Source organism: Heloderma suspectum, chromosome 2 (assembly GCF_057233095.1).
Source record: "Heloderma suspectum isolate Gila_16-S chromosome 2, 16-S_ref, whole genome shotgun sequence".
NCBI lineage: Eukaryota > Metazoa > Chordata > Lepidosauria > Squamata > Helodermatidae > Heloderma > Heloderma suspectum.
This window is the reverse complement of record NC_139459.1, coordinates 137,451,574-137,479,237: the sequence shown is the minus strand read 5'-3', so window position 1 is coordinate 137,479,237 and position 27,664 is coordinate 137,451,574. Positions and strand designations below refer to the sequence as shown.

Below are 27,664 nucleotides of genomic sequence, written 5' to 3'. Positions count from 1 at the left end.
ACAAACACAGGAACTACTTGTGCAATTCTCTTTCCCAAATGCAGGATGTCACATGTTAGTGGAACAGGGAAGCTGCAGCCACACAAGTTGGGTAACAGGTGAATGGAGAAATAACAAAACAGTTGAAACTTTTGGTTAATGTGTTGTCAGATTCCCTTTTTCACCAAGAGGGAGCTAGCGGTGAAACTGATTGAGTATTAGGCAAAAGATGCCAACTCAAGAAGCTGCTACCAAATAAACACATAAGCTCTAGGGGGGATAGTGTGTTATGCTAGATTGGCCATGAACTTGCTGGGTGGGTCTTAGACAAGTCCTTGTTTCTGTGCAATATAGTGATGCTAATACAATGAAAAGAATTACTGACATAATGTACATGGAGTGCTTTGACCACAAAAACAATTCTTGTTCAGTTGTCAAGTCGTGTCCGACTCTTCGTGACCCCATGGACCATAGCATGCCAGGCCTTCCTGTCCTCCGCTCTCTCCCAGAGCGTGCTCAAGTTCATATTCATTGCATCGGTGATGCTATCTAGCCATCTCATCCTCTGCCGTCCCCTTCTCCTTTTGCCTTCCATCTTTCCCAGCATCAGGGTCTTTTCCAGTGAGTTTTCTCTTCGCATTAGGTGGCCAAAATATTTTGAGCTTCAGCTTCAGTATCTGTCAATAGTCTACCTTTGCTGGTGTTTGCTACTTTCGAAAGGATCTCAAAATGAGACAGGCCTGGGGTTAGGCAACTGGCACAAACAATATGCCTAAGGCCATGATGGCTGGGGATGATTGGAGTTGTAGACCAACACATCTGAATGACACTAGGTGGGGAAAGGCTGCCCTAGGGGCCCAGAACATTTGTGACACAGGATTTCGTATAGCAATCACAGTAGTAATGGATGTGCTACTGCAGTTATTGGTTTGGCTCCAGGATCTACCACCCATCAGAGGAAGGGCTCTGCTTGCAAAATGTCCTTCCACCCGGTTTTTGGGAATCCCCCTCTGCCCACACACACCACAGCTCACCCCATTCAGCAGGGTCTCCTGACTAGCATTTTCAGGGAGCTGGAGGGGGCAGGGAACTCCACTTCTGCAAGTGCAGTTGATCCAGTTTAAATCTGGCTCCACCCCTGAGTGGGGTGGTCCTGGATACTGATATGCATCAAGAGACACAGCCTGCTAGTTAAGTGCGGCATCATGGTGTGAGCATGAAAGTCCACTTCCACAGGCGGATCTCCCATCGCTGGACTGGGGTAAATCTCACAGTAGAAACACAACCGTAAGGGAAGATGTGGACTGTGTGTAAATAGGACGTTTACACAAAATGATTGTGTGGGAAGCCCCTTAATTATAATTAGGAGCAGGAATTATTGTACGTTTTCTGCTCGTTATAGAGAGGGGTATGGTACAAATCCAGGCTAATACCCTACTAGTAATTATACAGTAGTGCTATGCAGAAGCACGCTGTTGACTTAAAACTGCTGTGGGAAGTCACCCTGAATCTTTGCTGTCTTTAACAGTCTGGGCCTCGTCTGCTTTCACCTGCTGGTGTTGATGAATACAGATGTTTTCTTCATCTTGCAAAAGAAGTCCCGATTGCACATCCCCTGGGTGTCAGGCGTCAGAGAACACGTTACGATGACAAAGTCTGACTCCTCTGCTAGCTTGGAAAGGGGTACTGGAGGGATTGAGAGAGAGAGAGAGAGAGAGCGCACTCACTACAGGCTGTTTAAGGGTGCAATCCTACACATGTTTGGACAGAAAAACATCCTAGAACTCCCAGCATTCCCCAGCCACCCGTGCTAGCTGGAGAATGCTGGAAGTTCTAGGATTTTTACTAGCTTACCTACTTTTTCTAACTCTTCCTATTGATCAAGACAGCCTGGGCACTTTCTGACTGAGTCATGGGGAAGGGTGATGTTGTACTTGCTCAAATCCTTGGACCCTTCAGAGGCATTCATATGAACCAAAAGAAACAGCAGTAAGGGGAGGGTTGGTCATACTTACGTACTGTTCGTTACATATACTGTTTTCCCTCGTAAGGAGGATTATGTGCCATGATGTGAGGATATCCTCTATTGGTAAATATGTTATTTAAATTCCCTACTAACAGCGGGAACACAAGTAGTTTCTGAAATGGGGGGAGACAATGGTCTTGATTATAAAAATCCCATTTACTGTTTTGCTTTTGAAGTACTTGGCATGTAGGCTTTGAGTTGCTCTAAGCCAAAATCATACAACTTATGAATGGTAATTTGAATTGTGGGATGACCAACTTCCCAAAATATGTAGGTTCAATCTGCATACATAATGTTTGTTCTACACTAATCCTGGCTTGTGATGCCATCTTGGTGCAGCAGTTGGCATGTTTCATCTCAAACAGCATGTCAGAAGACTGATGCTCTCTAGAAAGGAAGTATTTCTTCCTACGGTAGACAAAGGTTGACAGGGATGGTTGGGTTCCTGATTTGCTCAAATCACATGATCAAATTACTAAATTGTTCACATGATCAAATTACTAAGGGAGGATGTTTGGGCTGACGGCTCCCATGCTCCCTCATCATGGCTATTCTAGCAAGAGTTGATGGGAGCTGTACGACTGAAGGACCACAAATTGCTCACCCCTGACTTAGGGAAAGGAATGCGTTCTCCTCATTCAAGAAAGGTCTGTACTCCTCAACGTTTAACTCTTTCAGATTGTTTAGAATATTAGCTAGGAAAATGTAGCTCCTAACATACATAAAGAAACTCCATTAATAATGAAGATACGATTCTCACCAAACTCTGCTTTCAATTCCATAGCATTTTCAGGTTTGGGATGATGTCCTGTATACAAAAATGTCTTCACTCCAAATGGTTTCAGACGACGTCCTACAGCCTGTCCTAGAAACAGGAGAGACAAGCACCACAGAACATCATACCGTTAGTCAAGGATGCTTCACCATTGATTTAAATAAAGAAGCGGGGCTTCTGAAAAAGTGGCCAGCCAGCGGAGAAGCGGATGAATTGGGATGGGGTGGGGGACTATAGGTAAGTCAGAGTATATACAGACAATTATTTTTCTACATATATGGGGAAAATATGTGGCCAAAATTTCCTTCAGTAGGCAAGAGGATAAAGACCTGATTTGTCAAGTGGTTACGTACGCAATGACCATTTGGTAAATTGTTGCATCTATTCACTCATAAGGCTGTTATCCTACCCACCGTTACTTGAGAGTACGCACCATTGAATTCAATGGAAATTACTTTTGAGTAAATATGCAAAGGACTGCACTATTCAGAGAATTGTGGGAAATGTTTCCAGAGTTTCAGACCACAACTATTATCAAAGTGTACTGAAACATTCCAATTCCAGAGTTAGTCGATTTGTGGAAGTATTTAAATTCATCAGCAGAGCCTGATTTCCAGCAGTTCCCACTAAATTCTCATGTTTATTTGGATGACTGGGTCCTTGCTCAGTGAATATCTATTGTGGACAGGCTATGACTAGCTCTATGCCGAAAAGGTGATGGTGGCTGCACTAAAGACATCAGCAATATGAAACAGAATTTGAGAACCTAAAGCAGCTTTTGCCAACCTGGTAGCTGCCAGATGTTATTTGGACTACAACTCCCATCATCCCCAGCCAGATTATGAGCATTGTAGTCCAATATATCTGGAGGCTGCCAGGCTGGTGAAGGCTGGCCTGAAGTCTGGCAGAGACAGGGAGGAGTGACGAAATCAGAAAGTATGCAGACATGTGCATCTCTCCTGGGTTGATGGATAAAGAACAAATCAATAGTAGAAAGTCCAACTTTCTCTAGAGTTGTTATAAGGTGAATGTAGTGAGTTTTAGAACTGATAATCTGACTCCAACATCAGATGCCCAGTTCTGAAAAGATGATACAGTTAGATGACTCCAGGTTCATGTGCCTGCTACACATAACATCATTTGCTGCAGCATATTCCTCGCATACGACGGATGGCTTGAGCTTTGAACTTGGAGATTTGTGTGAAAATCGCTGAGTTGGGCCACCACCTTTTCTCTCTCAACCTACCTACCTTGCAGTGATGTAGTGGCTATAAAACCAGCAGTGAGCTCCATGGTGGACGGGCAGGGTTAAAATAAATGCATAAAACAGGGTTTACCTATTCTTCCTAGCCCTATAATCCCAACTGTGCTGCCAGAAAGTCCATAGCCGCACATCCAGAGGGGCTTCCATGTTGTCCAGCCACCACTGCAAAAAGGAACATTAGATAAGTAACACCAAAGATTCAACACTGGAGCTCAGCCTGCTCAGCAGACAGGCACCAAAGCTTGACAAGAAAAAGCTGCATATCCTGGCCAGACACCTAGCTAATAGTGTAGCAATGAACAATGGCAACCCAAAGAAGCTTTTGATATGTTCTTGGTCACTGTGGTACTTTCCATCCACACTGATTTCAGGACCAGTCCATTTCCTAGCTCTTCCACTCTCAGTTCCACTCTCCTCCTCACCTCTATGGTGGTCACTAGAAAATATCATACAACTATCAAATAGGCATTGAAACCAACATCTGTGTAAAATTACCTAAACTGTGCCAGCTTGGTAGCTCCCATCTAGCTACCAGAGGTTCATTAGCATACACTTTGGGTCCTTGATAAATTCACACCCATAATATAACTCAAGCATGGAACTAAGTGTTTATTCATCTGTGACAAAGAAGCATCTACAACCAAAGTCCCCAAAGCATGCAGCTAGCATTCTTCTATAGCATTTTAGAATGTTTAAAACAAGTCACATGCCCTCTCTCAACAATCCCTACAACAACCCTGTAATGTAGGTCACTATTATTATCCCTTCTCATATTGCAAATGGGGTGGAAGGATGAAACTGAGAGAATCGTAGGGCGGGGTCATCTATGGCTATCTACCAAGTTTGCAGCAGGAGCGAGATTTGAACTGCTTTACAGCTCTGTCTCGGAGGCCTGGTTGACACAAACAGCAGCTGTGGTGGTAACATTGCTTCTGGGGTGTGCCATCTCAGACTGTGGGTGAGGGGTTGTATGGCTGAATGCTCTTCTATACAAGAGAAATGTTCCATGCACAAAGAAAACTAGGTGTCAAAGAGAATGCACTGAGCCTAGCCACCTCTCCAACATCTAGTGTTCCATGTGCATGGAACATTTCTTTTGCATAGAAGAGCATTCAGTCAGGTGAGCCCCTCTCCTGTACAGCCCAGCAACCAATTTACAACTGCATTTGCACTTTGAGTGAACTAGGTCTTTGCCCTTCCTTCTGCCCGCAAAATGTGTTGGATTACAACTCCCATAATTCTCAGCCAGCATGACCAATGGTTCCACAGGTTATCCTTTCCCCCCAATATGCCTAATTAGGCTAGAAGATGAGCTATGATGAGCACTGAAATTGGTGTGAAATGGGGAGCCATGCACCTCCCCAAACTAAATTGCAGACACTCACTTCTTCACTTCCATCACCGATTCAGGCAGCCTGCGAGATGTTGCTAGGAGCAAAGCTACTGTGAGCTCAGCAGTGGCATCTGTCAGGATGTCTGGCGTGTACCCCACACGGATTCCACTAGAATTTAAAAGAGGAAGTCAGATTCTTCTGTATTTTGATCCACAAGGCACTTATTTAATCTCTTCATTTTGCTCACATAGATTTTATTTTTATTATTACATTTATATCCTGCCTTTTTCCCTCTTGCAAGGAACCCAATTATTATTATTATTATTATTTATTACATTTCTATACAGCCCCATAGCAGAAGCTCTCTGGGTGGTTTACAGAAGTTAAAACATTAAATACAATATAAAAAGTTTAAGAGCCATTTACATAAAAGCACACAGACAATACACACAAACAACATATAACTAGAACATAAGAAGAGCCCTGCTGGATCAGACCAAGGGTCCATCTAGTCCAGCATTTTGTTCACACAGCAGCTAACCAGCTGTCGCCTGGGAACCCACAAGCAGGGCATGAGTGCAACAGCACCCTCCCACCCATGTTCCCCAGCAACTGGTGTACATAGGTTCACTGTCTCTGGTACTGGAGGTAGCACATAGCCATCAGGATTAGTAGCCACTGATAGACTTTTCCTCCAGGAATTTATCCAACCCCCTTTTGAAGCCATCCGAATTGAATTCCATAGTTTAACTATGCACTGTGTGAAGAAGTACTTCCTTTTATCTGTCCTGAATCTCCCACCAATCAGCTTCCTCGCCTTGTTGCTAAACTCACATGGTTGCTTAACTCGCTTGTTTGCTGATGCTTTGTCACTGGAGCTCCTCGTGCTGGGAGAGCTGGCTCCCTCACAAGTGTGCCTCCTTATGTAGATAGGCCCAGCTGCTGCTTCAGTGAATCTAATTGAAGGACCTCGTTTGAAAAGCAAGGGAGGCTGTGTGTGAACTCCTGATCAGCACTAAAAACAACTCCGAACTGTCAGTCATAACTAAAGACACATCCAGGACCGATTAAAACTCATCATGTGCTGCCAAGTGCCTGGTGCCAAAAAGATAATAATGTTGATCAGGCGGCCTGCATCGGGGAGCTTGTTCCACAGATGGGGGGCCGCCACTGAGAAGGCCCTCTCCCTCGTTGCCACTTTCCGAGCTTCCCTTGGAGGAGGTACTCAGAGGAGGACCTTAGATGCTGAACATAGCATATGGGTAGGTGCATTTTGGGAGAGGCATGCCATCAGGTAGTGTGGTCCCAAGCCATGTAGGGCTTTATATTTTAAAACCAGCACCCTGAATTGAGCTCGGAAGCATACAGGCAGCCAGTGCAAACAGGCCAGAGCTGGTCTTATTGTTCGAACCTTCTGGTCCCTGTTAACAATCTGGCTGCTGCATTTTGCACGAGCTGCAGCGTCTGAACCGTCTTCAGAGGCCGCGCCACGTAGAGCGCATTGCAGTAATCTAACGTGGAGATTACCAGAGCATAGACAATTGAAGCCAGGTTATCCCTGTCCAGATAGAGGCATACCTGGGACACCAACCAAAGTTGGTAGAAGGCACTCCGTGCCACTGAGGCCACCTGAGCCTCAAGTGACAAAGATAGTTCCAGGAGGGCCCCCAAGCTATGGACCTGCTCCTCCAGGGAGAGTGCAACCTCATCCAGAACAGGTTGAACACCCTCCATCCAGTCAGCAGAACCACCCACCAACAGCATCTCAGTCTTGTCTGGATTGAGTTTCAGTTTATTAGCCCTCATCCAGTCCATTATCACAGACAGGCACTGATCCCGCACATCCACAGCCTCACCTGAAGAAGATGAAAAGGAGAAATAGAGCTGTGTGTCATCAGCATACTGATGACAACGCACTCCAAAACTCTGGATGGCCGCACTCAACGGTTTCATGTAGATGTTGAACAGCATGGGGGACATAACTGGCCCTTGTGGAACCCTGTATTGGAGAATCCGTGGGGCTGAGCAGTGTTCCCCAAGCACTACCTTCTGGAGCCGACCCTCCAAGTAGGAGTGAAACCACTGCAATGAAGTGCCTCCCACTCCCAGCTCAGAGAGCCGTCCCAGAAGGATACCATGGTCGATGGTATCGAAAGCCACTGAGAGATCAAGGAAAATCAACAGGGTTACACTCCCTCTGTCTTTCTCCTGACATAGGTCATCATACAGGGCAAACAAGGCTGTTTCTGTGCCAAAACCTGGCTTGAACCCCGACTGAAATAGATCCAGATAATCGGTCTCATCCAAGAGTGCCTGGACCTGGTTGGCGACCACTCACTCAAGGACCTTGCCCAGGAATGGAACATTTGCAACCAGCCTAGAATTATTAAGGTTTTCCAGGTATAGGGAGCTATTTCTTCAGGAGTGGTTTCACCACTGCCTCTTTCAGGCGGCCCGGAACCACTCCTTCTCTCAAGGAGGCATTAATCACCTCCCTAGGCCAGCTGGCTGTTCCCGCCCTGCTGATTTTTATTAGCCAAGAGGGGCACGGATCCAATATGGAAGTGGTTGCACAAACCTGTCCAAGCATTTCCTTGTCCTTGAGCTGTAGCAACTGAAACTCATTCAAGAAAACTGGACAAGGCTGTGCTCTGGATATCTCACCAGATTCACCTGCAGTAATACTGGAATCTAAGTCCTGCAGATGCAAGAGATTTTATTCTGGAAGTGCCTAGCCAGTGCATTACAGCGGGCCTCAGATGGTTCCATAGCGTCCTTAGGGACAGAATGTAAAAGGCCCCGGACAACCCTAAAAACCTCTGCTGGGCGGCATATGGACAACTGAATAGAGGGAGTGAAATATTTTTTCCTTGCTGCTCTCACTGCTTTTGAATATACCTAGCCATAGGTACGCACCAGGGTTCAACTGCATCCACTAGGAGTTTTTCTCCACCTACACTCAAGCCGTCTCCTATTTTGTTTCATCACTCTCAGCTCCGGGGTATGCCATGGAGCTGTACAAGCTCTACTCTAGAGAGGGTGCTCTGGAGCAATCATGTCAACCGCCCAGGTCATTTCTGCATTCCACAGGTCGACCAGGGTTTTGACAGACGCACCAGCCATATCAGCCGGAAAACCCACAGAACCCTCTGGAAACCATCTGGATCCATTAGCCTCCAGGGGCGGACCATCTTAATAGGTCCCCTACCCTTGCAGAGGGGAAAAGCTGCTGTAAGTCTAAACCTCAGCAGGCAGTGATCTGACCATGACAAAGGGACTGATGCAAAGTTCCCCACCTTCAGATCACCATCTCCATGTCTAGTTGAGAAAACCAGGTCTAGAGTATGTCCTGCTACGTGTGTTGGGCCAATGACATGTTGGGACAGCCCCATGGCTGTCCTGGAGGCCATGAAATCCTGAGCCGCCCCAGACGAGGTGCCTTCAGGGTGAATGTTGACATCCCCCAGAACCAACAGTCTGGGGGATCTCAGCAGCACACCCGAGACCATCTCTGTCAGCTCGCCTAGGGAGTCTGTTGAGCAGTGGGGTGGGCGGTAGACCAACAGAATCCCTAATCTGTCCCGCTGACCCAACACAAGGCACAAACACTCCAGACCAGTAGTCACATGGACAGGGAGCCTGCAGAGGGAGATGGAATTCCTATAGACCACAGCAACGCCCCCTCCCCAGCTCTCAAGCCTTCCCTGATGCTGGACCAAGTACCCCAATGGGCATAGCTCGGAGAGACTGACTCCTCCCTGCTCACCCACCCAGGTCTTGGTTATACATGCCAGATCAGCTGCCTCATCCATTATTAAGTCATAGATGGGGGGGGGGCTTATTCTGAACCTATCTGGCATTTAAAAGCAGCATCTGGAGACCTGAAGGCAGGCTGATAGGGCAACTACCAAACTTGCAGGTGTGGCAAGGACCAGAACACGGCAGGGCCATTAACTGTTTGGGCCATGTTCCCCTTACCTGGCAAGTCCTCTTCACAACGCCATATCTCCCTCTACCCATCACTACACTGACTGGCCCCCCTTCAGGTCCCCCCAGCTGGCCCAATATCCTCTCTCCCAGGCACGTACTCAGATCACCAGAAAGCCGGCAGAGGAACAGGATCCAGGTCCTTCAGCACTCACAGCTAGGCGACTTACACGGTCCTCCTCCTCTCTACTTTATCCTTTGATGCAAGTATTTCTAAGGCAAGGGGACGCAGAAATACTTCAACCATACAGGGCTTGTAAGCCAGATTGGCAGGATTCTTCCCCCTCCAAAAAAGTGTGGGAACAATCTCGCCAATTGAGCCTATAAGTGTATAAGCTTATCCATGGAGTACCAGCAAAAGGCTTTATTTGGTAAGATAAACGGGATATTGATGGCCGGGGGTGGGGTGGGGGTGGGGAGCTCTTTGACCGAGTGTGTGAACTGGCCTACAGATAGGCCACTGTAGTGTGAAGAGAATAATAAACAGGGTTTATTTATTTCTACCCTTCCTTTTGATTTACATAAAATAATAAAGTACAATCAAACCAATTTTAAACTATTAAATTAGAACTATTAATCAGGGACCAAATAAGCCCAATAATGTTATGCACTAGCCATAGTTTAGATTCATAGTTAACCATGATCTGATTGCCTACTTTCATTTTCAACCCTCTCTCAGCATTCAGTTTGTTCTTGTCTTCATGAGGCTGCAACCTCTGGAAACAGAGTGATGGCTGAACTGTGGTTTGCCAATTCAAGGCAAACCACAATTAGCACAAATCATGGTTTGCAAATGCATTCCAAACCATGATTTCCAATTCTGACTTGCCAATCAATCATAAACCATGATTTGTCAATCCACACATTACACCAAAGTACGGAAAAGCTGTCTTAACCATAGTTTGGTGTAATGCCCAAGCTGAGCCATTAAGAGGGGACGCACAAATGTCAAACTAATGGTATTATCCACTAGCTAACTCCCCTGAAGACTTTATTGGGAAAAAAATTACCAGCCTCCTAAAAGCCAATAGAGCTTCAATAGCAAATGAACCATCACTTAAAAAGGCCCGAATTCTTGCAACTATCTCAGAAACCCAAGTCACTTGAAGCCAAGCCTCATCTAATGATCTACCAGAGGTGGGCAACTTGTGGCCCTCCAGATGTTTTGGCCTAAAACTCCCATCAGTCCTAACCAACATAACCAATGATATTGGGAGGTGCAGGCGAAAACATCTGAAACACCTGTTGTCCACCCCTCTACTATGGATATGGAGAGGTTCGTATGAAAGCAGCCTTTCTCTTAAGGAATAGGGGGCCAAACTACACATTATAAACAAATGCATGTATTTAAATCCCACTAGCTGATTTTTCAGGAGAAAAGCAGCCATGAAAGGAGCAATTTTCAGTGGAGACACTGTGTGGTTAAGGGGGCACGCACACTGGCCTGGTGTGCTTAGCCCTTCCATACAACTCTGTCCCCAAACTGCTTTTCCCGTCAGTGTAATATATAGTTTGATCCTATGAACTTCCCTGCAAAAGATGCAAGTAGGGATGTATGGATTGTGTTAAATCCATACCATCTGTATTTTGCTGACTGTCAGACATCTTTCATCCCATCATCTACTCATTGATGGAAGCAGATTATTTTTACAATGTACAAGAATTTTGTTCCACATGTGCATTAGCGCTAATGTGCACTTGTTGTAATGCACTTTAGTGCAAATATGAATTTGTGAAACCCCCCGCCCCCCGTGAACAAACTGGTCCACAAGTCCGCACAACTGAGAAAAAGCCAGTCTGCTGCGGAATCCGCAGGTCGGATTCATAGAAATCCAAACTTATTTGAATTCATTGCTGATTTTTCCAACATCCCTAGATGCAAGCCTTACCGTTTCTTTATTTCAGCAATAGCAAGGTGGTCATATCCTACAGACAACGTACTGATTACTTTAAGGTTTGGCCCTGCAAAAGATGAAGACCACACACTCAAAACAATAGTCATTAAGAGGAAAACACATACCTGTGAAAGAAAAGGCAGTGGAGAGATCTTATTAGCCTCATCACCAAATCAAATACCAAGACTCCTCACAACTGCTAAAAATATTTAAAAAAATGAAGTTGGCAGCAATAGCTTTTCTTGAAGTTTCTGTCTGGTCACTAAAAAAACACAGAAATGAGGGGCATAATACTCTGATGAGGTTTCACAACTTCATGTTAGAAAGACAGCAATTAAGGGCACTATCCTATGCATGTTTGGACAGATAGGAAAGGAAAGGTTCCTCTTGTGCAAGCACCGAGTCATTACTGAGCCCTAGAAGGACACCGTTTTTCCTCGGTGTTTTCCTGGCAGACTGTATAGTGGGGTGGTTTGCCACTGCCTTCCCCAGTCCTAACTACCTTTTCCCCCCACAAGCTGGGTACTCATTTTACCGAACTGTATGCTGGGAATTGTAGGACTTTTTTCTCTCTAAACATGCATAGGCTTGCGCCCTAAAATGGTTAAACCACGAATGAAAATCAAGCCTTTTAGCTAATCAGGGCTGCAGGCTTCAGTTCATTTGCTCAACCGAACCTTGTGTTGCAGATTAAAATTCACACACCCAGATCAATTAGCAGAGTGACAACAAGCAAGTATTACTAGGAGGTGGATTCTGGAATGCCCCACTTCCATGCGGGCCACACAGGTCGCCTCATCCTCCTTTTGCTAGATGAAAATGGAACTTAAAGATGGCTTTCCTCTGCCTTGTACCCAAAGCTAGCAAACTATAAACCTTCACTAAGCTTCTGCAATAGGTAAATGTATTCAAACTGAACCAATTAACTGTTTAGTTACTTTAAAGCTGAACCCGATTACTTTTTTAAAAAATTATTAACTGCTCAACTAACCATATTTTTCATAAAATCTGCTACAATTTCAAGCCTATGTACTAGATGCCACATTCGGATAGGGACATGTATGCAAAGAGCATAACTTACATTGTGGAGGCACTGTAGCTCAACGGTTGAGCACCTGCTTTGCATGCAGAAGGTCCCAGGTTCAATCCCTGGCATCTGCAGGTAGGGCTAGGAAAGAATCTGGCCTGAAACCCCGGAAAGCCGGTGCTGCCAGTCAGTGTCGACAATATTGGGCTAGATGGACCAATAGTCTGACGCAGTATAAGGCAGCATCCTATGTTCCTCGATCTTCACAATAGTTACCCCTCAAAATTGGACAGTTCAGATTGCACAGATCCGGCATACGCAGGTCTGCTCCGTGCACAAACATGAGGGTGTTGTTGTGGTCATGAGCTGCTATGGCCTTTGCCATACGCATCTGGTTGGCCACTAGATAGGCCTCTGGTCTGATCCACCACAGCTCTTCTTACATTATGTTCTTTTGATGGCCAACACAGGGACATCACGCAGGATCAGGGGCAGGAGCACTGCAGGTTCTTCGTGGTCTCTGCGCATCACATGTATGGATTCTGTGCCTGCGCTGAGTCTCATTCGGGAAGCTTCTATAGCTGAGGAACGTTTTTGGCGGGAACCCTCCCCTACCATCCACTGTGCATGTCCTAGGGGGTTCCCACCCGTTCCCTTTTGACCGCCATAGTGGATAGTCCATTCGGAGCTTCCTCTCTGTGGGAAAGAGAATTGCAGTGTTTTTTCTTCTGCTACTGCTGAGGACACTGTTTTTTCTTGTTATTCCTGTATTCTCCCCTGTCTTCATCACCATTCCACTAAAAAAAAAAAAATCCCTTTGTTGTTCATCCGTCTGTCGACTGCGGCTGCAGTGTCACTTATGGCTACAAAGGCACCTTTTCATTAGTGTGTCAAGTGTGGGAGTAAGCTGCCCCCCACTGACCCTCACTCCCTCTGCCTTTTTTGTTTGGGTGAAGGCCATTTACCTGATTCCTGCTCCCTGTCCCAATCGTTTACTAAACAGGCATGAAAGAACAGATCGGACAGGCTTAAGGCAGAGCTGTGGAGAAGAGCGTTACTGGCTACAGATCCAAGGAACCCTGCAGGGTCTTCTGCAAAAGACAAAGCAGGGGCAACTATGTCTTCGTCTAAGTCGATGCCCCCTCACCCAACAACTTGTGTCGAAGGGGCTGATCCTCTGACTCTGGGGCACTCCTTAGCACTCTTGGTCGCGAGAAAGATCACCAAAAATGCAAAGATTCCAACGTCAGGATCGAATGGCCTTAAAAAACAGAAGAAAAAGAACGCTGCTGAAAAATCTTCCAAACTGAAGATTCCGGCACCTCCCGCTTTGCTGGATTCAGCAATTTGTGTATTGTCATCGGTACTGATCGCTCCAGTCATCAAGCCGGTGTTGACAGTGTCTGAGGGTGAAATCTTGGATTTTTCCCCTCCACTACCCTCTTGGGATCGAGAGATTTCTCCATCTGGACATCGTCAATCACCAATGAGGCAGGAAGCCTCACGTTGCTGTATCTCATCTCCTCCTCGGGACTGAGAGCATCGATTTCATCCTGGCTGTGTCATTCCCCCTATGGGGATCACCACTTCAACTACCACTATAGGGAGAAGTCAAGGTCTCCACATGGTGGCTGGGAGAGGGGTTCAGAGCAGTCTTGCCCTCCACAACACCTTTGCCATTTTGAAGACCGGCGTACTCTTCAGGACTGAGAGTACTTCGTTGACCGCTCCAGATATGTGGGAGCAGCTTTACCTCGGTATCTGCTGCAGGCATTGGAAACTGTTTCTCATCCTCCCGCAAGAGATGAGTTCCTTGTGCCTCCACTTGTGCCACCTCGTTCCTCTTCATTGCTGTGGTGTCAGTTGGAGCCACCTAAACCAACTCACTTGATTCCAGCGTCCCAACCCCTTGCCATGAGCAGCCTCGCATCATGAATCAGCTGATGATTACCAGTCGGATTCACATTTATACTCCTGTATCCCACCTTCCAACCCATCTCCAGATTATGTTGTGGGATCCCAGGAGGGAGCCTCCCCTTCAGAGGGCATGTTCAACTTTGTTGAGCAAATCAGCAGGATGGCCCATTCTTTGGGCATTGAAGTACAGCAGCCAGAGGAGCACGTTCAGGACCCCATCTTCGATGCAGTCCATACCAACTCGTCAAAACCGGTTGCGGGACCTTTCCTCCCGCCCCTTCTTCAGACCGTTTATCAGTCCTGGAAGGCTCCATCTTCCATGGCCCCAATATCTAAGTGCCTTGAGTATAGGGTGCAGGAGAAGGATGCGGCATTCTTGTATTTACACCCATGACCCAACTCCATTGTCGTGGAATCATCCCAGGGACGGTCGCAGAAACTTCATGCATCACCTGTTGACAAGGAAGGGAGAAGGCTATCTCTTTTGGGTAGGAGAATGTATTCCTCTGTTGCCCTGGACTCTGTGTGGCCAATTATCAGGCTATGATGGCCAGATACCAGCTATTCCTGTGGGAAAAATGGACTCCCTTTGTGCCTGCCTCTCAGAGGACCAAAAGGACCTCACCATGCTCTTCCATACTGAGGCTGTCAAGCTGTCAAGACAGCAAATTAATAGCTCTTGGCATGAGGCAGATTGTAGCGCCAAGTCAATGGTTGGCGCCATCGCCCTCAGGGGGCATGCTTGGCTAAGGACTGCGGGCTAGACTCCTGAACCAAGGTCCCAAATAGAGGATTTGCCCTTTGACGGCGAAAGGCTCTTTAACTCGAAAACAGACAAGCAAATGGACTCTGTACAGAAAGCGAAGGCAACCGCCTGTAAGATGGGCCTGAGTCCTCAACCCACGCAGTACCAATTCAGAAGCCGCAAGTGGTTTCGGCCTCAACCACATGTGACCAAACAGCAGTTTGACTGATACCAACACTACCAGCCCACCCAACAGCAGAAAAAGCAGACCAATCCGTCTTCAAAGTTCCATCAGGGTTGTGGCAGGCCTGAGTCATCTTCAAAGCGTTGCCTTTGACTTCCCGACGTTTATCGCCCCCGACCTCTCCAGTCGGCCTCTGTTAGGATCCATTCTGGCATGTTTCCTGCCAACCTGGAAGGTAATAACATTGGACACCTGGGTGCTAGATATAATTGCTCAGGGTTACGTGATAGAATTTCAAAGCATTCCCCCACAGGGACTGTTGGCGTTACTCCATCATTACAATCCCTCCTTCTGGAGACATCCACCCTGCTTCAAAAGGGAACTATCCAGAGAGTCCTTCCATTCCAGCTGGAAGACAGCTTCTTTTCTCACTGTTTCACCGTAGCAAAGCAGGATGGAGGTCTCCATCCCATCATGGACTTAAGGGACTTAAAACAAGTTCATAACCCCCAGAAGGTTCAGAATGATCACATTGGCTATGATTCTCCCTCTTCTTTGAAATAATGTTTGGTTTGTTGCCATAGACCTGAAGGATGCGTATTTTCATATAGTGATTGTAGACGCTCACCACCGGCACCTGCGTTTCATCATCAGCACTGACATGTTCCAGTTTCAGGTCCTGCCCTTCAGTCTGGTGACCACCCCGAGAGTTTTTACAAAGTGTATGGCGGTCATGTGCGCATATCTGAGACTACAGGGAATCGAGGTTTATCTTTACCTGGACGACTGGCTCCTTGTATCGGACTCCAAAAGGGATCTTTACCATGCCATTGGGATTGTTCTGGACCTTCTGGGTGCGCTGGGCCTTTATGTCAACAGAGAAAAATCAACTTCGGAACCTACTCAACGTCTCCAGTTTATAGGAGCACTACTAGATTCGACAGCTGCACGTTCTTACCTCCCTCAAAACCGGCAGGATCAGCTAGTCACTCTCACAGAGACTGTCTTCCTTCACTGCCAGGTCACTGTCCGCACCATTCAAGTTCTACTGGGTCACATGGTGGCTATGAATGCGACCACTGCAGAACTGGTTGCTCCGAAACATCAATTCCACTTTGGATGCTTGGTGTTGTCATCTCACAATCCCGGACGAAATGTTGACATCCCTGCGCTGGTGGATGCAGCTGCACAATTTGAACCAAGGGAAGCCTTTCGTGTCTCCTACATGAATCCTGATGACAGATGCTTCTCTGTCCAGATGGGGAACCCACTGTAGTCTGTTGCGGACTCAGGGCCTCTGGTCGGCAAAAGAAAGGGAGTGCCACATAAACTTCCTAGAGTTTCTTGCAGCTTGGAAAGCAATGTGTTTTGAACTTTACCTTCAAGGTCGACATGTACGACTCCTGACTAACAATACGACGGTCTTGTGGCACATCCGGAAGCAAGGCGGGAGGCACTCTTCCAGACTTGTGGATCTCACCCTGGACATCTTCCAATAGGTAATTCAACGGGGCATCTTTTTTAGTTCTCTTCACATTGCTGGACAAGACAATATTTTGGCAGACGCCCTAAGTCCAGCATACCAGTCGACTCATGAGTGGCAGATGTTGGCTTGCATTTTGGATTGTCTCTTTCTGGACTGGGGCCGTCCCTCAACGGATTTGTTCATGACCCCAGCGAATGTCGTGTGCCCCGACTTCTGAAAGAGAGTTGGGAGCGGTCAATCTTCTTTGGGCGATGTGTTACAGTGGCGAGGGGAACTTTTTTAATCTGTTCCCACCGTTTCCCCTCCTCTCCAAGGTACTCCAGAAGATAGCACATGGCAAGACGGACTGCATTCTAATTGCTCCTTGGTGGCCAAGGCAGTCATGGTTTCCAACCCTACTGTGTCTGTCAGGAAGACCGTTTTTGCACCATCCGCAAGTTCCAGATCTAATCTTTCAGGACCAGGGCAGGATTCATCACCCCTGTCTCAACACTCTGAAGCTAATGGCTTGGAGGATTTGACAGTGAATGTTTTCCCTCAAGTTCAACTCAGAGTTCAGGCAGTCCTGGATGCGGCTACCCATCCATCCTATGCTGCAAAGTAGTAATCTTTTCTGACCTTTGCTAATCTTCATGCATCTGATCCTCTTCAAGCATCGGTTAAGAATGTTCTTTTCTTTCTGCATAGTTTGTTTCAAAAAGGTTTAAAACTTTCATCCATAATAGTTTATTTGGCGGCTCTTTCCTGTTACAGAGGACCAGTTCAAGGTTTTTCCCTTTTACTCACCCTACTGCTCATCAGTTCCTGTGAGGTCTAAAGAACTTGACTCCTCTGGTTTGAACTCTGGTTCCTCAATGGAGTCTCTCTGTTGTCTTGCATGTCCTTCTCTCAAAGCCCTTTGAGCCTCTGGCCATGAAAGACCTTCACCTGCTATCGTGGAAAGTTGCATTTTTGGTCACTATCACGTCCTCTCGATGTGTAAGTGAAATCTGTGCCTTACCAGTGGATCATTCCTACATGATCTTCTACAAGGACAAGGTTGACCTGAGACTGGACATTGACTTTCTGCCGAAAGTGGTCTCTGATTTCCACATCAACCAAACCATATTGTTAACAAGCTTTCTTCCCAGACCCCTCTTCTGACCTGGAGAGAAAGTCGCATGCTCTTGATGTCAAGAGGGCATTGGCCTTTTACATCTCCAGGACAGCACCATTCCGTATCATGCAGCACCTTTTCATTTGTTATGGGGGCTCCAAGAAGGATTCTCCTGTATCCTCCCAAAGACTAGCTTCATGGATCGTGCAAACCATTGGTCTGGCTTATGAGTTGTCTGAGCTGGAGCACCCATCTCACATTGGAGCACATTCTACTCAAAGAGTAGCCACGTCTACAGCTTCCACAAAAGACTTATGCAGAACAGCGACTTGGTTGAAACTGTCAACGTTTGTGAAGCACTACAAACACAATGTCATGGCACTTTCCAACTGTGTGTTTGGGTGAGCTGTTCTGTCATCAGTGTTGGCATAAGACACCTACCCACCACTGGGTAAGTGAGCTTGTTAATCGCCCATATATGTGATGCACAGAGACCACGAAGAAGAAATGCAGGTTGCTTACCTATAACTGTAGTTCTTCGAGTGGTCATCTGTGCATTCACACAACCCTCCCACCGTCCCCGCTTTGGTGTCAATGTCAAATTCGTTGTTGGTACCGAGGCGTGATTGGTTTCCCTCAGGTCCGAGGCCACTTTAGGCGGTCTCAAGGAACTGAAGGAATGGGCGGGAACCCCCTAGGACATGCACAGTAGACGGTAGGGGAGGGTTCCCGCCAAAAATATTCCTCAGCTTCCCGAATGAGACTCAGCACAGGCGCAGAGCCCATATGCGTGAATGCACAGATGACCACTCGAAGAACTACAGTTACAGGTAAGCAACCTGCATTTCTTAGTTCACCACACGTAGATGCTCTGCATAGGGCTGGTAACTTAAGAACAGATTGACTATTAATTGATTTCATCTACATCAGAGTGTGCCCAAACCGCACTCACTCGGGAAAAGGAGTCAGAACAGCCGTTGCCTCTTTCCACATGCGAACAGTAAAGCTCATAAGTAAAAATTAAATAATTTTCTCTCTGCGCCTCTACAGCACCTAACACAATGGGGCATGGGTAGGCTTTTAAATCTCTAGGAAGTCTCCGACATTATGGTAGATGGGAGTTTTAAACTACCAAGCTCATAATTTCTTTCTTTGTGGGATGGGTAAAGAAGAAACACAGAGATTAAATGCAACATAAAAACAAGGGATTTAGCAGCATGTTTGGCTCAAGGAATTTTTTCAGTCTACAGCCTATCTGGCTAGATAATTCCACAGAGCTGGATGCCAGCCTTCACAGAAGGAAAAAGATAAGAAGAATGAAGCTGGAGTTGGTTCCAGTCCCAGGAATTTATTGTGGCTTCCCCTCTTAAACAAACAAGGCACTAGAAACTAATGTCAGCCTCACGCAGAGGCAGCAGTAGGGTGCAGTCACATCAGTATCCAGAAGCAGCCAGAAACCCTGCCTGCCACTGTAACATGGGCTGGCTGACACTGGGCCTATTGACATTTCTACAGTGCATTCTTACATGCGCCACATCATCATGATCCAGACAAGTTGCAGGCCATTTGCCTGTTGCAGCGGAAAGGACCACAGCTCAATGATACAGCACCTGCTCTGCATGCAGAAAGTTGCAGGTTCGATCCCAGGCATCTCTAGGCAGGGCTGGAAAATTCCTGCCTGAAACCCTGGAGAGCCAATGCCAGTCAGTGTCAACAATACTGGGCTAGATGGACCAAGGCTGTGACTCAGCATAAGGCACTTCCTTTTTTCTGTGTTCCATTCCATGTATTTCCCCTCTGTGCACTCACCTGCGGCATCCAGGACTTCCTTGTCTATCCGGTCGGACAAGAGACACAGGAGCCCATCCTTGCCAGCTACTCCTGCTAGCAACTCTGACTGTGGGATTGGCTCATCTGAATCCCACTGCTGGACACTGCAACTTCAGAGGAAATAGGAAAGACAGAATCACATAAAGCAGATCACAGGACAATGCAATATACTGAGGGCTGCATCCTTTCATCATTTTAAATCTTCAGATCAATCAACTAAATAATTAGTTCATAATGAGTTGAGGCCAATTTTAGTTGGTAGGAACAAACGTTAATAAGTAGGACTGAGTGTTAAGAGCATAACTGCTTAACTCTGTGCCAATTCTGTAATTGATGTGTGACTATAACAGGGAATGAAAAGAAGAAATTAAACAATACCATTCCTTCTAACAAGGTGATAACTTATACTTTGATAAACAAAAGCTATTCCATACTTCCTTTGATATTTCAAAAAGTAAAGTTATTGGAAATATGCAGATGTACTGGCATTTTTACTGATTAAGTGGTAGAGCTCTTCCCAATCATTTCCACTTTAAATTTCAAATTATGACCAGCTATGACATACTCTGAAAGTTGCCACCCTCTTATTTCTGGGGTGGAGCAAATACTCCTGCCTCTGCCTCTATTATCTCTTCCTCTTTTGATCCCAATCCACCATGGGATACTTTCTATAAGGAGAAGCCCTGAAACAGCTGGGTGCCTGCCTGCCATGTCTCCACCTCCCTTTGCCTGCTGCTGCTCTGCCCACACAGAGGCCACTGTGCCCACACACAGACTCTGCCCACTTCAATATGAGAGATACTTTCCCCACATACTCCCGCATATGCCCACCTCAATGAGAAAGAGACTGTGCCCACATATGCCTGCTTTTGCAGACTGCTTCAATGAGACTGACCACTGTGACCTCCTGCTGGTGCTGCCTGGCTGAAAGAAAGGGACACTACCCCCCACCCCCAGCGTTTACATTTTGCCAGCCACTTTTATGGGAAAACTGCCCTTTGCATCCCTGAACAGACCAGAATTTCTTAACTGCCCTGTCTTACTCTCTCCCATCCTCTCAAATGCAGGATTCCCCCTCCTCAAGGAGGGAGGGAGGCACAACTATCCACCAATGCTTTCCAAGACCTGGGATGGCTGCCTCTAACTCCTGCTGGTTACCAGCAGTAAGGCTCTCTCTGTGCTATCTCTGCCTGCCAATAATTTCTCTAATGAATGGGAGCCACTGAAGAGCCACTTCTTGGGAGTGAGAGAGTATTTGAGTGCCAATTTGGGAAGGTGTGTAGACATTCCCATAGAGAACAATGGAAAACTAAAACACAGACCAAAGTAAAAAGTAAATTAGAAAACTAAAACATTACTTCTTGCACACTCCTCATCTATATAATACCCTGATGCAGCAACTGGTATTTCAGAACTATACTATAACTCAATTAAACGACCTTTGTTTTGTTACCACACTCTTTCAACTACTTCGGCTAGTCAATATTTAACAGACCGCTATGGGTTTGTGCCAGGCCTCCACAAATATGCTTCTCACATTGCATTCTGCTGGCTTCAGAGCTTAGTGCAACACGAGCAACTTTCCCCGAGTTTTCAGGGGAGGGGATCTGATGTATGCTGCTGGGCATCCTGACCAGGACAGGAGCTTGTCAGAAAACCTGGGGTCCATATGACAAAGCTGACAACAAACGATGAAACAAAGAACTACCGACTTTCTTATGGGCAACAGCAGGGATGGAAATTGCAGACAGCTGGAAACAAACCAACAAACCCACATTACAGCAATGGTACCTCAGAGTTTAGTCAATCACTCTTATGGAAAAGCTAACCCAAGTCAAAAGAGCAACTAGGAACATTAACTATAAACAAGACTTCTATGCAACTTGGCATCAATTTATAACATATATGATTAGGCAAAAGGAAACATTAAAACCACCACAGACTCATGGTCAATTATGGAAAGATTTGTTAGGATACCAGGATATGAATGTAGTAGGATAAATGAACAGAGTATAGGTGAGGCAATCTCTGTATTGTAACGTAGGATATTGATGACAGATGGTAGTGAATTATTCCCAAGTTGTCTTATTGTTTATTAATATTCTATTTGTTAAAAATCAATAAAAATAATTATTAAAAAAATAGAAATCAAAAACCTGGGGTCCTCATCCCTGTCGAAACCTGACTCAAACTGCTGCAGATAGGCCACTTTCTCTCTCCTGCAGCCAGGCAGCATTAGCAGGCGGTCACAATGGCCTGTCTCTCTCCTTCAGCTAAGCAGCATCAGGAAGAGGGACAATGACCAGCCCTTCTCCTTCAGCCCGGCAGCATCAACAAGAGGTCACAACAGCTGGTCCCTCTTTCTCACTGAAGCAGGTGGCAGATACAGGCGCTTGTGGGCATAGTTCCTTTCACACTGGTGGGCAGATGCAGCATGTGGGTATCACTGAAACAGGCAGCAGCATGTGGGCAGAGAAACAGCGGGCAAGAGGAGGAAGAGAGTTGAGAAGTGCACTCTCAGCTGTTGCAGGTCTTCTACGTATAGAAGATATTCCCAAGGCTGACTGAGGTGCTGAGCTTTGGAGCCGGTAGAAGCTTCTGCCAGCTCCAAAGCTCAGTGTGACACAAAACTTCCCCTCCATGCTCCTGAGCTGCTTGGCATATGTGGGGAATTTGGGCAGTAGGCAGAGGTTCTTGGAGCAGGCAGAAGGCAGCATGAGAGTCTCTTAGTACATTTGCCACTCCTTCCCCAAATCCTCTGTATAAGCCAGAAGTCTCAGGGAGGAGACCACAAATACTGGCTTTGCTACTGATCAAAGCCACATGTGATGGTTTGTACAAATGATTAACCATTATTAAAAACTAGCAAAGCTCCTTGCTAAGAGAGCATTGTTAAAATATTAACCAGCACAGAACAATGGAGTTCTGTTTCAATGGAACCTTTTGTTACTTGTCAGCATATATGACTTTTTAAACAGATGTGGCAAAAAATGTGTGCAGTTCATGCAGCATAACAGTGAGGCCCAGTAGTCTAACTGCGAACTCTAGTTGTATTCCAAGGCCCTTCCAGGGCTTTTTCAGTTGTGGCACCCAAGATTTTGAATACCTTTTCAATGGAGGTCTACCTGCTCACTTTTAGATGGGCAGCAAAGACGCTATTTTACTGCCATTTAGTATTTTTAAGATTGTTTTCTTGATACCTTGGTTTGTAGTATTACATATTATTTTACTCTTGGATGGAAGCCGCCTTGGATATTTTATAGAAAGGTGGTGTATAAATGCCAAAACCAAAAAAGGCTTTGCTGGAGCTCATGTGAATAGAAAATGCATCCCCAAATCCTCTGAAATCTGTAGAGTTTCCTTGGGCAATAAATCAATAAGGATTGGTTATAAATCCATAGCAGGTCTCTATATAGACCCTCAATGTGCAAGATGCATTACTGAGCAACATAAGCAAAAAAACAAAGAGCTCCCTGCCCCAAGGAGCTTACAATTCATATTTCAAGCACAAGGGGAGACAACTGGGGGAGGGAGGAAAGAGACAAGAGAAGCTAACAGGATGAATGCATGGTTCTGATCACTATGGGTTGAATCCAGATGAGCCTGGATCAAGTGGACTTCCCCGGCCCCTCCTTTCTAAAACAGACCCTTCAAACCCCTGAAAATGCTACACAGAGAATCAGGACACCCTGCTGAATGGGGTGAACTGTAATATTGGGGGAGGGGGATCCCAAAAGATCAGGCGGAGGGACCTTCCACAATTGGAGCCTTTTCTCTCGCAGGTGGCAGATACTGGATCCAACCCTAGGAAACATGCTATACTTTACAAGTTACACCCACCAGCGCTATTGCACAGATTCACAACTCTGGCCTAGTTTTCCCAAACAGTAGATGAGTTGGGACACCTGTTTGTGGACTGTACCACTTCAGACTGCAGGTGGGGCTCTCACATTTGAACGCTTACACACACACACACACACAAAGATCCTGCACACAGAACACAAGCATGTCAGAGCGAAGGCTAGACTAGAGCCTTTAGGCTGCAATCTTATAATACATTCCTAGGAGTAAGCCCCACTGAACTCAGTGGGGCTTTCTTCTGAAGAGATGTGCATACGATTGCACTGTTGGTTATTTTCACTGTTCTAAATCCCCTTGAATACATTTTTGTGGAAAGGCAATGAACAAATACTGTGGGGGTGTATGGAGCATTATTCAAGCAAGCAAGCCTCCACTTTAATTTATTTAGGTTTTCATATTACATAAAACTATCAAAATAAAAAAAACATACAATAAAGCATAACAGACAAGCCATGGAGGGGACTTTTTTTTTGACAGCCTCATCTTTTCAAGTTGCATTCTTAAACCAAGTTCTCCCAGTTGGAGGCAGGAGGGGCCATCTTGGCAGGAACACCAGCAGGAACTGGACAGTGGTTGCTGAGCATGATGTTTCTGCCTCTTCTCACTTCCCCTCAGGGCAAGATGGCTCTTCAACAGCCCTGCGGTGGCAGTTGGCGGTAGATCTGCTAATTTTACAATATGCCTAGGGTCCATCCTTCCCCAAGCTGGCACCCTCCAGATGTGTTGGGCTACAACTCCCATCAGCCCCAGGCAGTATGGTCATGCTGGCTGGAGCTGATGGGGGTTGTAGTTCAACACATCTGAAGGGTGCCAGCTTAGGGAAGGCCAGCCCAAACTGCGAGCTTTTTGAAAACCAAAGTCTCCTCTCTACGGTATGTGAACCTGCGTAACTCATTTGTCCCATAAAGATAAAATTCCTCCAAAACAAATTCCTAGAGGCATCCTGAGTGCCTGCCCTGCACACATTTTAACAAAACATTTCAGATTCCCAAGCATCACCACACTCAAATATTTAGAGCAATCTGGCACCCAGTTTTTGTCCCTCAGCCCTAAACTCAACAGATGTAAAGCCCATGGTGCAAAGTCTATGTAGACTTAGAGGGCCGTGTGACAGCCTCCCCTCCATTGGTAGACTTGTCAGATGTCTGGCCTCTCCCTACTCATATGAAGCAGCCTTATATGAAGTCCAATCATTGAGTCCATCTCGTTCAGTACTGTCAGCACTGAGTGGCAGCGACTCTCTAGGGTAGAACAAGATGGGCAACCTCTCCCAGCTCTATCTGGAGACCTTCTGCACGCAAAGCATGTGGTCTAGCTATGGCTCCATCCACTGAAGATGTTTCCTAAATGGGAATCGAACCCAGGCCGTGACAATGAGAGGGCCAAATCCTAACCACTAGACCACCAGGGAACCTCCCCACCTCTGCCCACCATTCAGGGTTATGCGTTTTTCTCTCACCATGTAAGGCAGGAGAAACAGAAACATGTGTGCACATCTGCTTGCCTAGCACAAGGATACATACACCTGATCACTTAGCACAGATTAGTTACTCTTAATGCTTCTCATTTTAAAACAAATGCTCAGAGGGATAGATTCCCAACCCACTCATCAATGCATATTTATGGGGGAACTGTGGACTCTCTTAGTGACAATCTCTAAAGTATGTCATACTTTTTTTTTTTTACCACCACCACCCATCTTAACAAACACTGAAGTCCTATTTTCTCTCTCTCTCACTCCCCACTCAAGACTGGAGTATAGTAAAGTATCAGACCAGGACTAACACTTTACCAGGTTCAAATCCTCATTCTGTCGTGAAATTCCCAAGGTGACCTGGCTAGTAACTTTCTCCCAGCTGAAACTACATCATAAAGTTATTGTGAGGATAAAACCGAGAAGAGGGGGGGAGTTGGGAAAATATAGATTCTAGTAATAATTGTAAATAATATTTTATAGATTATAATTTTGAACATGAGACCAGGTGATAGTAATCCTAGATTGATTAACCTGGACCAGGATTATATATGCATCCTGGGTCTAATGAGACGGAGCCAGCCTGCTCAGAATACCCCCCAGAACAGGATGGGCAGAAAGGAGATTGGGATTTAATGGGTAGCTCTCTGGCTGATTTCACTAAATCCAGATTTAGTCATCTGGATCCAGATTTAGTCATGCTAGTAGATCCACTGAAATCAGTGGGATTTAAGTTAGTCATGACTAACTTAAATCCCACTGATTTCAACAGATCTAAGTAGAACTACATCTGGATCCAACCCCTTTTCTTGCAAATGTTGCTGAAAAAGAGGTTGTGGGCAGGGCGGGGGAGAACCAGAAGTGGGGGTTTCTGTGAGAGGGCTTGTGAGCTTACCTCTAGTACTGATCACAAAGTCCTGGGGTGAGCATATGCTCAGAGGCACCCTGTTCTTTCATTCTTAGCATAGGCCCACGCGCCTGCGCCAGCATTTTGCACCTGGCTCCAGTCGGTGGAGCTCAGAAACAAGGTAGGTCCCACAAGAAAATCCTCAACCACAGGTAATACACGCACCACTCTGGGGCTCCCCACCCACCCAAATTTCCCGGAAGTGCCAGGAGAAAAACTGGACACCCACGGGGCAGCATCCAGTGCTAGTCCTGCGTAGAGCAGACCCACTGAAAGGAACGAGGCTTTTTAGTCATGACTGACTCGAGGCCCGTTCCTTTCAGTGGGTCTCCTCTGCGCAGGACTAGCACTGGAGGCCACCCACAGGCCGAGCGCGAGCGGCGACGGGGCCCACGTCGGCGACCGCCAGCTCCAGGCGGCTCCGCCAGCGCCGCCTGCCACACGAGCAGCCGTCCCGGCAGCTCCAGCTGCCCAAAGGCCGGGGGCCGCCCGGCGAGGGCAGCGCCCGCCGGCTCCGAAAGGGGCGGAGGCGCCCCTCCGCCTGCGCCAGCAAGGCAGGGCTCTCGCCGCAGCCCCCGGCAGCGCACTTACTCTCCGGCCTGGCCTAGGGCCGCCAGCCCCGCCGGGGGGACCCTCCGCGTCACGAACACCTCCATGAGCCGCCGCGCCGCTGCTCTCATCGGCCCGCCGAGCCGCGGTGCGCAGCCGGCCCGCCCCGCCCCGCCCCGCCCCTTCACCCTTGGCCCGGCGCGCTCGGGGCGCCCCCTTGCGCCCTCGCCTCGCCCGGTCCAGCCCACGTCCTCCTCCTTCGGCCTTGCCGAGGTCTCCTTTCTCATTCCGGCCCCGTCACCACCGCCACCAGCGGAGGCTGGTGGCTCCGACTTCGGTGGGGCGGTGGATCCATTCTGGTTTGCAGCCAGAACCAGCCAGAACTCTGAGGAGCTCTATCCAAGGTGGTGGGCCTATTTGGGGGATGGGGTGCAGCACCTTGGATAGCTCCTTCAGCGTTCTGGCTGGTTCTGACTGAAACCCAGAATAGAGTCACCGCCCCACCAGAATCGGAGCCAGCAGCCTCCACCGGCATCAGCTCAACTGCTGTCGGTGAAACTGTGCCACCTTTCATAAGCGGGACTCAGTAGGGCAAATGTGCCATTAAGCAAGGCAGCAAGCCGTTCAGGCTGGCAGTTTGATACCAGGGTATTTCCAGATGAGACTTTTAATATGCCATCGCCCTGCCCTGTCCACAGAATTTTACAGCGGGGTACAGATGTGGCCATCATCCACTTTGAATCCCCCCATGTTTTCCCAACCGCGTCTTCCATCTTTTTTCTTACCATGGAGGCTGCGTCCAGACAGGGGGATCCTAGGGCTACCCATCGGAAAGCATTGATCTGACCAACAGGACTCTTGCCGCTTACAATCTGGCAAGATTCCTAGAGAAATGCCTGGGCTGTACACTGCAAAATAACAGAAATGGGTATTTTCCATTTTAACTTTTTTCTCTTGGGCCCCATCTATATGCCACCGCTTTGACCCCCCACCCCATTGCAATTGCGCAGCAATGCGGCTTCAAATCAGCATGCCCTGAGATACACTCGCAATGTACTGTGTGCTTCCCTAAGAGACTCACCGTGCCCTTTTTTTTTTCTGCTTTTATACTGAAATGTGCAACTGTGCAATCCCGTCAGTGTGGGGGTGCGACACTTCAGTGGATGTTTTGTATTTGAGGGGCTCTGCTGTATCTTTCCATCCCTTTTAAGGTAAAAAGTGGATGTCTTGTGCTTCTCCATTTCCACGCCATCTGTTCGTCAGTTCCCCAGCCCGAGACTCTTGCAATGGTTCGCACTCATAAGCGTGAGTGGTACGTGCCTACCCAT

General features: G+C 47.0%; 1 protein-coding gene across 2 annotated transcripts in view; it reads right to left on the bottom strand.

The window, feature by feature from the left end:
* GRHPR (glyoxylate and hydroxypyruvate reductase) overlaps positions 1 to 26,500 on the bottom strand; it is a 28,334-nt gene extending 1,834 nt beyond the window's left edge. The window contains exons 1-7 of one of the 2 annotated variants that reach the window (XM_084834920.1): positions 26,379 to 26,500; positions 19,525 to 19,655; positions 11,255 to 11,327; positions 5,430 to 5,546; positions 4,118 to 4,206; positions 2,766 to 2,870; positions 1,530 to 1,665 (exon numbers count right to left, since the gene is read on the bottom strand). In XM_084834920.1, the coding sequence (XP_084691046.1) occupies positions 1,530 to 1,665; positions 2,766 to 2,870; positions 4,118 to 4,206; positions 5,430 to 5,546; positions 11,255 to 11,327; positions 19,525 to 19,655; positions 26,379 to 26,467 (740 nt within the window). In that variant the 5' untranslated portion in view covers positions 26,468 to 26,500. Of the gene's footprint in view, positions 1 to 1,529; positions 1,666 to 2,765; positions 2,871 to 4,117; positions 4,207 to 5,429; positions 5,547 to 11,254; positions 11,386 to 19,524; positions 19,656 to 26,378 lie in introns of those variants that run through there. The other variant, XM_084834921.1, reaches the window with a different exon arrangement.
* Between the last annotated feature and the right edge of the window lie 1,164 nt (positions 26,501 to 27,664).